General features: G+C 35.2%; 1 protein-coding gene across 1 annotated transcript in view; it reads right to left on the bottom strand.

Annotated features, from left to right (window-relative positions):
- Nucleotides 1-14,430, bottom strand: part of LOC139134713 (calcium-activated chloride channel regulator 1-like) — a 39,907-nt gene that overhangs the window by 3,550 nt on the left and 21,927 nt on the right. Inside the window, exons 5-9 of the mRNA XM_070701686.1 lie at nucleotides 12,444-12,668; nucleotides 11,047-11,328; nucleotides 2,626-2,841; nucleotides 1,222-1,489; nucleotides 29-199 (exon numbers count right to left, since the gene is read on the bottom strand). Of these exons, the coding sequence (XP_070557787.1) occupies nucleotides 29-199; nucleotides 1,222-1,489; nucleotides 2,626-2,841; nucleotides 11,047-11,328; nucleotides 12,444-12,668 (1,162 nt within the window). The remainder of the gene's footprint in view (nucleotides 1-28; nucleotides 200-1,221; nucleotides 1,490-2,625; nucleotides 2,842-11,046; nucleotides 11,329-12,443; nucleotides 12,669-14,430) is intronic.

Genomic DNA, 14,430 nt, shown 5'->3' with positions numbered 1-14,430 from the left:
GAACCACATAAAGACACGTCGTACGAACCTCGTATGAATGGAAAGACCCCGTCTTTCTTTCCTCCGGCTTCTACAGTTGCTGTACCGTTCACACCCCTGACAATTATTTTGATACTATAGCGACAGTTTGGGCATGACGCATCGACGAAATCTATGAACACGCCAGAGTACACGCCGTCGTCTTTGGTGATGTCGACACCTGTAACATATACATGTGCGGAAACAAGTCGGTCAAGTCATGTTCGGTAATTTGACAATAGTACGCAACGGAAGAGATTGGCTTTGAGTTACTACAGCACTTCTCAAATATCGATGTTAAAGATGGCATGATCAAATCTTCCCTCTTGAAAACGTTGAATAATTTTCATTAAAAGGCTTAACACAAATCAAAGAGAAGAGTTACACAAAGATATTTTGGATACTTTCAAGCTCCTCAAACATTCAGTTCTTATATTCCCCTCCCCGACGAATTCTTTTCAAGCGAAGATCTCGAAGCTGTTGCATGTTGCGAATCTAGCCTCGTGAGGAAAGGGAATTTTAAAGCCTCACTAGCTGTAACTCTTAAAAATTTTTTGACCTCAAAATATCTTCCTACTCTCTTCTCGTTTTCTTTGAATTCTGCCCTCTGAAGGGATATAGGCTTTTACTGCATTAGGAAACCCTTCCTTTGTGAAACATTTGACTAGAAAGTCCAAATTTTAACAGTCATTTTGATTTCTCGCCATTGAAAACAGAACATTCAGTGTCAGTTGAAAGCATTCATCCTATGCATTACATTGGACTACATTGTGCAGTTTATGTGAAGATTTCAGTTCAGATATGCACAGTATCCACAGTTTTTACTTTTTCACAGGGGGCTGCGATTTGATGTTTGGGCAAACATTTAATCGCAGTGTAATCTATATCTTGTTCAAAATTGCGCACACAGACCCAGCTGGTAGTTTATAACAAGTGTATACACACAACTAAATCATTACATTCTCACAAACTTATTTCAGTTTTAAAGTAAAATCATGAAAATAACGCTAAAAGGTCAGCTGGTGGGGCTTTTATAAGCTTACTTGTGTTCTCAACAACCAATGGCCAGAAGGGTTCCGAAGTAGACGTTTCGAAAATAGCATAATTAGAAAATTTGCAGGCAAAAGATGTAAACAAATACTGCTAATATAACTTATAAAACTATAGTGAAATAGTCTATCAAAGCCAAACACTGACGTTTACCTGCCCCGTTGTCCATCAATTTCACTTGCACAGGCGGGTATGGACTTGGCCTTTCTACTATGGCCACGACGATGGCGTTCAAGATAGGCCTGTATCCCTGCATAACTTGCGCATAGATGATCACCATGGCTAGTTTTTCAGAGATCAACGAATCTCCACTGTTACTTGTCATCACTCGTATAGGCAATGCCTTGTCACTAGGCGATGATAAAACAGATATTTCAACCAATTGAGGTCTCCCAGAGATGTTGTAGAACCACTCACCCGGCTTTAATGACAGAAAGAAGCAACTGTTATTTATTTATTTTTTTATTTATTTATTTATTTATTTATTTATTTATTTATTTATTTATCAGACTACCTATCTATCTATATGTTTGTTTTTGTTTGCTTGTTTATTTGATGGTTTGTTATCTGATACCGTTGCAGAACAACATGCAACACAGATTGAAAATGATCTTGAAATGTAAAAACATCCATAAAATAATGCGCGTAAGCAGCTTGCATGCTTTGACAAATCCATTGTCGAGACGAGTTCAATAAGTCTAGTTCAACTTGTGGAGTAGAAAATTGCTGCTTGTTCGCCTACCGGTGATTTACATTATAGTTACCAAAGCAATGGGCAAATGAAATGCCGACTTTTGACTTGTTGAGGTAATAGGCGATGTAGACCGGGTTTACGGACATAACTTTCAGAGAAGGTATTTTTGGCTACCAGCTTTACGAAGTTACCTGCCCGAATGTCTAGTTGTTATTTTTCCACGAATTTCCAACAATGTTTCTGTAGTAGCCGACGTACTTCCAACAAAAACAGATGGATTTCTAGTATCGGAGGATTGAGTTATGAAGGAAAAATTAGTGTTTATTATTTTTCATATAATCCCAAACCATTGTAAATTGTAATTTTATCATATCAGTATATTGATGGTGCAAATACAGCGATCTGGCTGGTCGAAACGTGAAAAGAACTGTGGTATATTCGTCATATACCACGACTGGCACACGCGCGAGCTCTTGGCTTAAGCAAAATTCCCTTTTTGACGTTCCATGTCTGAATTGCAATATACGATTATGATATAATAGCAATAAGTCATACAAAGCGACGATATACCACTCGATTTTGACCAGTTCACTTCATATATGCACTCGCTATCGCTCGTGCATATTATGCCGTGAACTAGTCAAATCTCGTGGTATATCATCGCTAGGTGTAAATTACTACGTTATCAGTAAATTTTTACTACGTGATCGGTAAGAAATAATTACAACGTTATCGGTTGATTTACTACGTTATCGGTAAATTTTTACTACTTTATCCGGTTTACTACGTTATCGGTTAGTTAATACGTTATCGGTTGTAACAGGATGTGCTTTATTGTTTAAAAGATGTCAAAGTCTACGGACCTCGGCGATGTCATCTATTTCAATCACTACCAAATTTTTGCCACCGTCTTTGCGGTAATTTGGAGATAAGCTGTCGATGACGTCACCATTTGGTCGATGTAGGACAACAGAAATCGGTGATGTGGTCCACAGGAAATAAAACAGTGTTTTCAGGCCGATACTTTCATCGATGAAAGTAGAACCTAAAACCGGCGATGTTTCTCTGACACTGGCAACCTAAAACAAAAGCGATACTATATGAATATATAGATTTAAAATAGCATTTCAGTGGGTGATACAAATTTAAGTCTGCCCTGTTATGACAGTGAAACAATGGAGTAACATAGTCCGTGGGCTGGAGGGGCCCACCGTGCACCCCCCCACATCCCTACTACTTGGGTATTTTTTTGTTCTTTAGGACCTGCTGAACAAGAAAAAAGATGTTAACATTGGATATTTTGGGATGCACTACCTATCTGGGCTGGTTTTTGATTTGCATGTACCGCAAAAAATGGCGAAAAATGGGTAGGGGTAGGGGGTACTATATCCTCCCCTACATTGAGTAAACTAGCATGAAATAGCACAAACCATACATTTTTGGAAAGCTGAGATTCTGCTCTTTATGAGAAATACCAACTTTAGCAAATTAATTTGTGTACATAGAATAGGACGACTTTAAAATGAATTTTTTTGACAATTTTGAAATTTGTTACCCAAAATACCATGTAACAATTGTGATTTACTTGTTATTAAGCAAAATTTTCACAGCTTTTTGTGTTTGAATTATTTATTTCTAAATATTAAACAAGAAAAAAGTGTTAACATTAGATATTTAACTATACACTACTTCTCTTGAGTCAATTTTGAATTGCGTGTATCTGTATGGGGTGTGCAAAAGCTAGGGGTAGGGGTACAACATTCTTTCCTTGATGAAGTAAACTGGCTTGAAATGCCATATACCTTATAGTTTTAGAAAGCTTAGATACTGGTCTTTCTAAAATGCATAAAGTTTTAGTGAAAAAATATGACGTCATAGAATTGGATAACTTTAAATCGATTTTTCTGGTAATTCAGTATTTTAACCGGAAGAAAATAAGATAACTATTGTTTCCTCCTTATGAAGCAAATCAAACACATTTATGGATGTTATTTACTAATTGCAATGTGCTGAAGAAGAAAATAAATGTCAAAATTGGGTATTTACCATGCATTATTGTCTCTAGTCACTAAAATAGCACGTTTTGCTACATTGGTATATCGTGAATGGGCATTTTATTGTTATGCAATGAACTAATGCAGAGCCTTAAAAAGAAGACTCGAAAACGTGCACACATAGTCATATTGCCATTTTCTCCTTCAAGTAGATAGATTATTGACCACTGTCTATTGTTATAATTTAATTTTTAAAAAATTCTATAAATAATTTTATTTAAGGCGTATTTGGAAAATTGTCTATGCCTCCTTGTCTTACTTTATATACAGCAAGCATTACTAACAATCTATTAGGCCGAGGCTAGAGGGGCGTCTACATGCACCTCCCCCCTCATTCCACAGGATAACAAACCTGTAATTTTCAGAAGCCTTGGGATCCCTAGAATAAGAAATGGGATTTTAACAGACAAAATATAGGGACTCAATAGCTGTTACGGTCATGTTTTGAAGGGTACCACAAAATCACGATTTTGTGACCCACGTGGATTTTTGTCAAACTAGTCTCCTTGTACGTGATCTGCTGAGCTTACTGTTTAGCATGACCTAGGTTATGGGGTATCATTAGAAAGGTGATTTATTTTTCTTGAAAATGGTATATAGCAATATGCAATATCTTCTATAGTTTTCATGAAATAGGGCCATAATTTACCCCATACCCCAAAGTTTTATGTCACAAATTACTGTCAAAAACTAATCTAAATTCCACCAATTATTTACCTATACATAATACAAAAGGCAATACTGTGTATTAACTTTGTGTTATTTGCTACAGGTACATGTTAGAAACTTGGAATAAACTTTTAACAGAAAAAATATGGGATCCTGTAGCTGTAACAGTCATATTTTGAAGGGTACCGAAAAATCACAGTATTACTGACTCGCATTCGTTTTTGTTAAACCTGTCTTCTTGTAAGTCTTCTGCTGAGCTTATTTTGAACATAACGAGGCCAATGGGGTACCATTAGAAAGTTAATTTACTCTTCTTTAAAATGATATGTTGCAATATGCAATATCTTCTATAGTTTTCATGAAATAAGATCAAAACTTACCCCATACTCCGATGTTTTATGTCACAAATTACCATCAAAACTAATCTCAAATTCTACCAATTATTTTCCTAGACACATTACAAAAGGCAATTCTTTGTATAAAATATATTTTATTTGGTACAGGGACATGTCAAAAATATGAGTTAGACTTTTAAGAGACAAAATATTGGTATTAAATGACTGTTGCTGGCATGTTTTGAAGGGTACCGTGAAGTCAGAGTATTACCGACTCGCATATGTTTTTGTTAAATGTGTCGTCTTGTAAGTTTTCTGCTGAGCTTACTTTTTACCATAGCCTAGATTATGGGCTGCCATTGGAAAGACAATTTATTTGGCTTTAAAATGACATATTGTAATATGCAATATCTTCTATAGTTTTTATGAAATAGGACCAAACCTTACCCCATACCCCAAAGTTTTATGTCACAAATTACTGTCAAAACTAATCTTAAATTCTACCAATTATTTACCTAGACATTATACAAAGGGCAATGCTTTGTATCAAATTTGTTTTATTTGATACAGGTAAATGTTAGAAACTTGAAATAAACTTTTAACAGAAAAATATCCAGATGCTGTAGCTGTAACAGTCATATTTTGAATGGTACTGCAAAATCACAGTACTGCCAACTCGCATACATTTTTGTTAAACCTGTCTTCTTGTAAGTCTTCTACTGAGCTTACTTTTTAACATAATGTAGCAAGTTGGGCATCATTAGAAAGTTAATTTACTCTTCTTTAAAATATATATTGCAATATGCAATACCTTTTATAGTTTTCATGAAATAGGACCACAACTTACCCCATACCCATAAGTTTTATATTCCAAATTACCGTCAAAACTAATCTCAAATTCTGACAACTATTGACCGGGACATAATATAAAGGGCAATGATTTGTATTAAATTTAGTATATTTGCTTTAGGTTCATGTTAGAAACTTGAAACGAACTTTTAACATAAAAAATATTGTGATGTTGTAGTTGTAACAGTCATATTTTGAAGGGTACCACAAACTCACAGAATTGCCAACTCGCATACGTTTGGTTAAACCTGTCTTATTATAAGTCATCTGCTGAGCCTATTTTTAACATAACCCGGCTATTGAGGTATCGTTAGAAAGATAATTTTTTCTTCTTTGATATGACATATTGTAATATACAATATCTTCTTAAGTATTCAGGAAATAGGACCAAAGCTTACCCCACACCCCTAAGTTTATATTGCAAATTACTATCACTACTAATCTCAAAGTCTACCAAACTTTTACCTAGACATACTACAAAAGGCAATGATTTGTATGAAATCTGTTTTATTTGCTACAGAGACATGTTACAAATATTAGACAGACTTTTAAAAGACAAAATATTGGGAATGAATGGTTGTTGCTGTCATGTTTTGAAGGGTACTGTAAAGTCTCAGTCTTGCCCACTCGTACGTGTTTTTGTTAAATGTGTCATCTTGTAAGTCATCTGATGAGCTTACTTTTTACTCTAACCTATCTTATAGGCTATCATTGGAAAGAAAATTTATTTGCCTTTAAGTGACATATTGTCATATGAAATATGACATGAAGGCAATACTGTGTACACAGTATTGCCTTTTGTATTATGTATAGGTAAATAATTGGTGGAATTTAGATTAGTTTTGACAGTAATTTGTGACATAAAACTTTGGGTATGGGGTAAATTATGGCCCTATTTCATGAAAACTATAGAAGATATTGCATATTGCTATATACCATTTTCAAGAAAAAAGAAATCACCTTTCTAATGATACCCCATAACCTAGGTCATGCTAAACAGTAAGCTCAGTAGATCACGTACAAGGAGACTGGTTTGACAAAAATCCACGTTTTAAGATGATTCAGATCCTTTATAAATCAAAAGTTATTTTTATTGATCAGCATGTTGAAGCAAGCTTGATTACAGTATTGTAAACAAACTAAACCTTCTTTGAATCTTCAGGACTAAACCGGCAAACAATCGATGGCATTGTTTCATCCCTGCAATTCTTCTGGATTGAAATTGCAGGACACTGTCTTGTATTTATTCCAATTCGGTTTACACACAAAGTATGTGTCTTTGAGCATGAAATGCTGGTTTGAACCAAGTCCCGTAAGTTAAGGTTGTGTAAGCCAGACCAACTAGAAGCGCAATGAAAGGTTTGTATCCACGCCACAAGATAACTGTGCAAAAGTTGGTCATCGTTGGTTTGTTGACAAACCAAACATATTCAATATCTGGTGGGAATTTATTCCATTTTGGAATAGAGGTTATAATTCACAGCTGTTAATTTTTAACATGGTGCGAGTACACGTCAACGGACACTTCCGTGTACACACTGAATACCTTCAGTGTGTTAGCATACAGTATGGTTACTAGCTCATACCATCACACTCCCAATATTATAAATCAACATAATGGTCAGTTTTAGGAAGGCGTTTCACTTTTTCTTGGCTTTCAGGAAAATAACATTTGGTATTTAAAAATGCACACAATGCTCAGGAGGCGAAATCCCATTCCGATATTTATACCTCTATCCCGCTTTCATTTATTTATACCTCTATTCATTTTATTTATACTCTATCCCGCTTTCAAGCCCACAGCCTATGCAAGTTCCTCCTGAAGTAGAGTTTGGTAGACTCTCTGCCAGGGACTGTCTGACGTGAATACCTTGCAGCTCAGTCAAGTGTGCAGATATAGATGCTTGAGATTCGAATAAGACAATCCCAACAAAATGTCCGTCTGGTACAGTTGCCATGATAAACTTCGTGGACATCTGGTTTAAGTTGTTTATACGGTTATTCTGACATGCAAAAAAAATTAAGGAGGTCACTTATTAGTTTTAAATCGATAAAACCGGTAAATATGCACTCTAAATCTCAACAAGCCTAGAAAGATATTACACAAAATTAGGAAAATGCGTAACTGTAAGATATTAAGATAACAATCTTCAAAATATGAAGACTGAAAAATAAACAAAAAATACTCGTGTTGGAATTTACCATAGGTTTCATACTTGGCTTAATCAAATGGTTGTCTAGGATTTTTAGCTCACGTGTGTAAACACGTGGGCTAATGTCATAGCGATGTCTGTCTGTTTGTCCGTGTGTGTGTGTATGTTAGTGTGCACATGTTAGTTTGTGCCTGTGTGTGTGTCTGTGTGTCTGTCTGTCTTTTTACACGATAACTCAATAACGCCTGAACGGATTCAAATCAGATTTGGTTCACAGGTGCCATATGCTACTTGCAAGAAGTGATTAGATTTTGCTTAGTGTGGCTTGCATATTAATAAAGTTATGCAATATTGTTTTTTTCCGTACAACGGTTTCCCTATGGAGACGGTAATGACAGTTTAGACATATATCAAGAAATACTGCACCAAATTTCATGAAACCTTTCACAGATGACAGTCTTAGAACATTAGATGATACTGTGAGTGTCATGTCATTATCTTGTTATTTGCATATTTTATGAACTTTTGTTATTATTGAGATAACTCTAGAATTCCTGTACGAAACTTGATGATATTTGCAACAAATATTGATCTGATATATATCTAAATATACTTAGAAGCATTTGGCAGTGTCAAGTTAGAAAATAGCTCATTTGCATATTTTATGAAGTTTTGTAATTAGTCATATAACTCCAATATTATTTCACCAAATGTGATGGAATCTGCTGCAGATACTGATCTGACTGATATCTAACTGCAGTGTAAAGCATTTAGTAGTGTGAAATTAATTAAGGGTTCATTTGCATATTTAATGAACTTTGTAATTAATTTGTGACATAAAACATCGGAGTATGGGGTAAGTTTTGATCTTATTTCATGAAAACTATAGAAGATATTGCATAATGCAACATATCATTTTAAAGAAGAGTAAATTAACTTTCTAATGGTATCCCATTGGCCTCGTTATGTTCAAAATAAGCTCAGCAGAAGACTTACAAGAAGACAGGTTTAACAAAACGAATGCGAGTCAGTAATACTGTGATTTTTCGGTACCCTTCAAAATATGACTGTCGTATGACTGTTACAGCTACAGGATCCCAATATTTTTTCTGTTAAAAGTTTATTCCAAGTTTCTAACATGTACCTGTAGCAAATAACACAAAGTTAATACACAGTATTGCCTTTGTATTATGTATAGGTAAATAATTGGTGGAATTTAGATTAGTTTGACAGTAATTTGTGACATAAAACTTTGGGGTATGGGGTAAATTATGGCCCTATTTCATGAAAACTATAGAAGATATTGCATATTGCTATATACCATTTTCAAGAAAAAAGAAATCACCTTTCTAATGATACCCCATAACCTAGGTCATGCTAAACAGTAAGCTCAGCAGATCACGTGCAAGGAGACTGGTTTGACAAAAATCCACGTGGGTCACAAAATCGTGATTTTGTGGTACCCTTCAAAACATGACCGTAACAGCTATTGAGTCCCTATATTTTGTCTGTTAAAATCCCATTTCTTATTCTAGGGATCCCAAGGCTTCTGAAAATTACAGGTTTGTTATCCTGTGGAATGAGGGGGGAGGTGCATGTAGACGCCCCTCTAGCCTCGGCCTAATAGATTGTTAGTAATGCTTGCTGTATATAAAGTAAGACAAGGAGGCATAGACAATTTTCCAAATACGCCTTAAATAAAATTATTTTATAGAATTTTTTAAAAAATAATTATAACAATAGACAGTGGTCAATAATCTATCTACTTGAAGGAGAAAATGGCAATATGACTATGTGTGCACGTTTTCGAGTCTTCTTTTTAAGGCTGTGCATTAGTTCATTGCATAACAATAAAATGCCCATTCACGATATACCAATGTAGCAAAACTTGCTATTTTAGTGACTAGAGACAATAATGCATGGTAAATACCCAATTTTGACATTTATTTTCTTCTTCAGCACATTGCAATTAGTAAATAACATCCATAAATGTGTTTGATTTGCTTCATAAGGAGGAAACAATAGTTATTTTATTTTCTTCCGGTTAAAAATACTGAATTACCAGAAAAAATCGATTTAAAGTTATCCAATTCTATGACGTCATATTTTTTCACTAAAACTTTATGCATTTTAGAAAGACCAGTATCTAAGCTTTCTAAAACTATAAGGTATATGGCATTTCAAGCCAGTTTACTTCATCAAGGAAAGAATGTTGTACCCCTACCCCTAGCTTTTGCACACCCCATACAGATACACGCAATTCAAAATTGACTCAAGAGAAGTAGTGTATAGTTAAATATCTAATGTTAACACTTTTTTCTTGTTTAATATGTGGGAATAAATAATTCAAACACAAAAAGCTGTCAAAATTTTGCTTAATAACAAGTAAATCACAATTGTTACATGGTATTTTCGGTAAAAAATTTCAAAATTGTCAAAAAAATTCATTTTAAAGTCGTCCTATTCTATGTACACAAATTAATTTTGCTAAAGTTGGTATTTCTCATAAAGAGCAGAATCTCAGCTTTCCAAAAATGTATGGTTTGTGCTATTTCATGCTAGTTTACTCAATGTAGGGGAGGATATAGTACCCCCTACCCCTACCCATTTTTCGCCATTTTTTGCGTACATGCAAATCAAAAACCAGCCCAGATAGGTAGTGCATCCCAAAATATCCAATGTTAACATCTTTTTTCTTGTTAAGCAGGTCCTAAAGAACAAAAAATACCCAAGTAGTAGGGATGTGGGGGGGGGGGGTGCACGGTGGGCCCCTCCAGCCCACGGACTAATACAAGTTAACGGTACGTAACTTTTCTCCACAGCCGAGAGGCTGGTAGATGTTGACCGATGTACAGTTAATGTTTCATTTGTATGTAGTCATGCTAATATTCATAGAATTATTTAAAATATTGATTATAGTTTATAAAATCAGCTTTCTTGCCCCTGAAATAAACCCTTAATAACAAATACCACGTATTGTGATGTTAATTTTGTTTTTACCTCTAGCATAGACTTGTCAAAATCTGCTGGTATTTTTTCTCATGTTTTCCTTCCGTGAGCCACTAACCTCATAAGAGATTGTTGGCTACCGAGAATCAGCAAAAGATCAGATGTACATACAGATAACAAAATTTTCGCAACGACAGAGCTTTCAAAATGAAACAAGTAAGGGGCTTTAACGTAAGGACAGAAACAGTGGATGTTCAAGCAAGGGAAAGACTTACGGTTACTGAGACATCTTGACTTCCCCCAAGTCTCGAAGATATGGTTGCTGATAGCGCGTCATTGAGTCCGGTAGAGTTTGTGCCCTCGTTGTAGAGAAACGCTATTCCGCCGGTGTCTCGTGAAAGGTTGGAGAGTTTTGGATCAGCTGCATCGCCGAAGGCCACTGTGTCCACACTTACACCTTTTCCGATCAGTTCTGCCTTCACACCTTGAAATTTTTCGCTATGACCATCGTTACCATCAGTGATTAACATAATTATACCGCCATTTCCTCCTAATACCTAATGTGCAAAGAATATTCATAATAATTAAGACGACGACGATGACGACGACGACGACGACGACGATGATGATGATTGTTGTGATGGTGTATTGGTGGTTGCGATTATTATTGTTCACGTCATCATCATCATTGCAATAATCATTGTCGTTGTCCACATAATCGTCATCATCATCATCATCATCACGGCCACAACGACCATCATCATGATCGCCATTATCATTTCGTACTGTTGCCATGATAGTTGTTATTCTTGTCGTTGCTTTGTTCAAAACCATTAATAAGAAAGAAAGTAACCAAAACAGTCCAATGTGATGGAAGGAATGAACAGATAGCAAACAAAACAAGTTCGTTATTAGGATTAATGGACATGCACAAGGCGGCTCTTTTAAGATGATTCAGATCCTTTATAAATCAAAAGTTATTTTTATTGATCAACATGTTGAAACAAGCTTGATTACAGTATTGTTAACAAACTACACCTTCTCTGAAACTTCAGGACTAAACCGGCAAACAATCGATGACATTGTTTCAACACTGCAATTCTTCTGGATTGAAATTGCAGGACACTGTCTTGTATTTATTCCAATTCGGTTTACACACAAAGTATGTGTCTTTGAGCATGAAATGCTGGTTTGAACCAAGTCCTGTAAGTTAAGGTTGTGTAAGCCAGACCAACTAGAAGCGCAATGAAAGGTTTGTATCCACGCCACAAGATAACTGTGCAAAAATTGGTCATCGTTGGTTTGTTGACAAACAAACATATTCAATATCTGGTGGGAATTTATTCCATTTTGGAATAGAGGTTATAATCCACAGCTGTTAATTTTTAACATGGTGCGAGTACACGTCAACGGACACTTCCGTGTACACACTGAATACCTTCAGTGTGTTAGCATACAGTATGGTTACTAGCTCATACCATCACACTCCCAATATTATAAATCAACATAATGGTCAGTTTTAGGAAGGCGTTTCACTTTTTCTTGGCTTTCAGGAGAATAACTTTGGCATTTTAAAAAATGCACACAATGCTCAGGAGGCGAAATCCCATTCCGATATTTATACCTCTATCCTGCTTTCATTTATTTATACCTCTATTCATTTTATTTATACCTCTATCCCGCTTTCAAGCCCACAGCCTATGCAAGTTCCTCCTGAAGTAGAGTTTGGTAGACTCTCTGCCAGGGACTGTCTGACGTGAATACCTTGCAGCTCAGTCAAGTGTGCAGATATCGATGCTTCAGATTCGAATAAGACAATCCCAACAAAATGTCCGTCTGGTACAGTTGCCATGATAAACTTCGTGGACATCTGGTTTAAGTTGTTTATACGGTTATTCTGACATGCAAAAAAATTAAGGAGGTCACTTATTAGTTTTAAATCGATAAAACCGGTAAATATGCACTCTAAATCTCAACAAGCCTAGAAAGATATTACACAAAATTAGGAAAATGCGTAACTGTAAGATATTAAGATAACAATCTTCAAAATATGAAGACTGAAAAATAAACAAAAATACTCGTGTTGGAATTTACCATAGGTTTTCATACTTGGCTTAATCAAATGGTTGTCTAGGATTTTTAGCTCACGTGTGTAAACACGTGGGCTAATGTCATAGCGATGTCTGTCTGTTTGTCCGTGTGTGTGTGTATGTTAGTGTGCACATGTTAGTTTGTGCCTGTGTGTGTGTCTGTGTGTCTGTCTGTCTTTTTACACGATAACTCAATAACGCCTGAACGGATTCAAATCAGATTTGGTACACCGGTGCCATATGCTACTTGCAAGAAGTGATTAGATTTTGCTTAGTGTGGCTTGCTATTAATAAAGTTATGCAATATTGTTTTTTTCCGTACAATGGTTTCCCTGTGGAGACGGTAATGACAGTTTAGACATATATCAAGAAATAATGCACCAAATTTCATGAAACCTTTCACAGATGACAGTCTTAGAACATTATGATGATACTGTGAGTGTCATGTCAATTATCTTGTTATTTGCATATTTTATGAACTTTTGTTATTATTGAGATAACTCTGAAATTCCTGTACGAAACTTGATGATATTTGCAACAAATATTGATCTGATATATATCTAATTATGCTTAGAAGCATTTGGCAGTGTCAAGTTAAAAAATAGCTCATTTGCATATTTTATGAAGTTTTGTAATTAGTCATATAACGCTAATATTATTTCACCAAATGTGATGAAATCTGCTGCAGATACTGATCTGACTGATATCTAACTGCAGTGTAAAGCATTTAGTAGTGTGAAATTAATTAAGGGTTCATTTGCATATTTAATGAACTTTGTAATTAGTGATATTACTCCAAAATTACAGCGTTAAATTTGATGAAACTTGCTACAGATGTTGATCTGATAAATATCCAATCGTACTGAGAAGCATTGAGCAGTGTCAAGTTAATAATTAGCTCATTTGCATATTTCATGTAGTTTTATAATTAGTCATAAGACTCCGAAATAACTGCATCAAACGTCATGAAAACTACTGCATATACTGATCTGTATTGTAAAGCATTTAGTAGTGTAAAGTCAATCAAGGGTTCATTTGCATATTTAATAAAATTTGTAATTAGGTATATAATTATGTAATATGTAATTACGGCACCAAATTTTGGGAACGTGCTACAGAAATTGATTTGATAAATATTTAATTGTGCTGTGAATCATTGAACAGTGTCAAGTTAATTTAGGGTTTATTTGCATATTTGATAACTTTGTAATTAGTGACATTACTCTAAAATTACCGCACTAAATTAAATAAAACGTTATACAAATGTTGATCTGATGGATATCCAGTTGTCCCATGAAGCATTGAGCAGTGTCAAGTTAATTAACAGCTCATTGGCATATAAATAAAGTTTTGTAATTAGTGATTAAACTCTGAGAGTACTGTACGAAGTTGAAAAACCTGCTACATATAGTGATTAATAGAATCTCACACCCCCAAGGACCTTGGATCAGATTTCTCACACGAGTTTGGGATATTTTGTCTCATACTCGCCTGCGGCTCGTTTGAGACAAAATATCCCCAACGAGTGTGAGAAATCTGATCCCAGGTCCTTGGTGTGTGAGATTCTTT

Source organism: Ptychodera flava, chromosome 6 (assembly GCF_041260155.1).
Source record: "Ptychodera flava strain L36383 chromosome 6, AS_Pfla_20210202, whole genome shotgun sequence".
NCBI classification, from domain to species: Eukaryota; Metazoa; Hemichordata; class Enteropneusta; family Ptychoderidae; genus Ptychodera; species Ptychodera flava.
The sequence above is the reverse complement of the archived record's forward strand: the minus strand, read 5'-3'. Positions and strand labels throughout refer to the sequence as shown.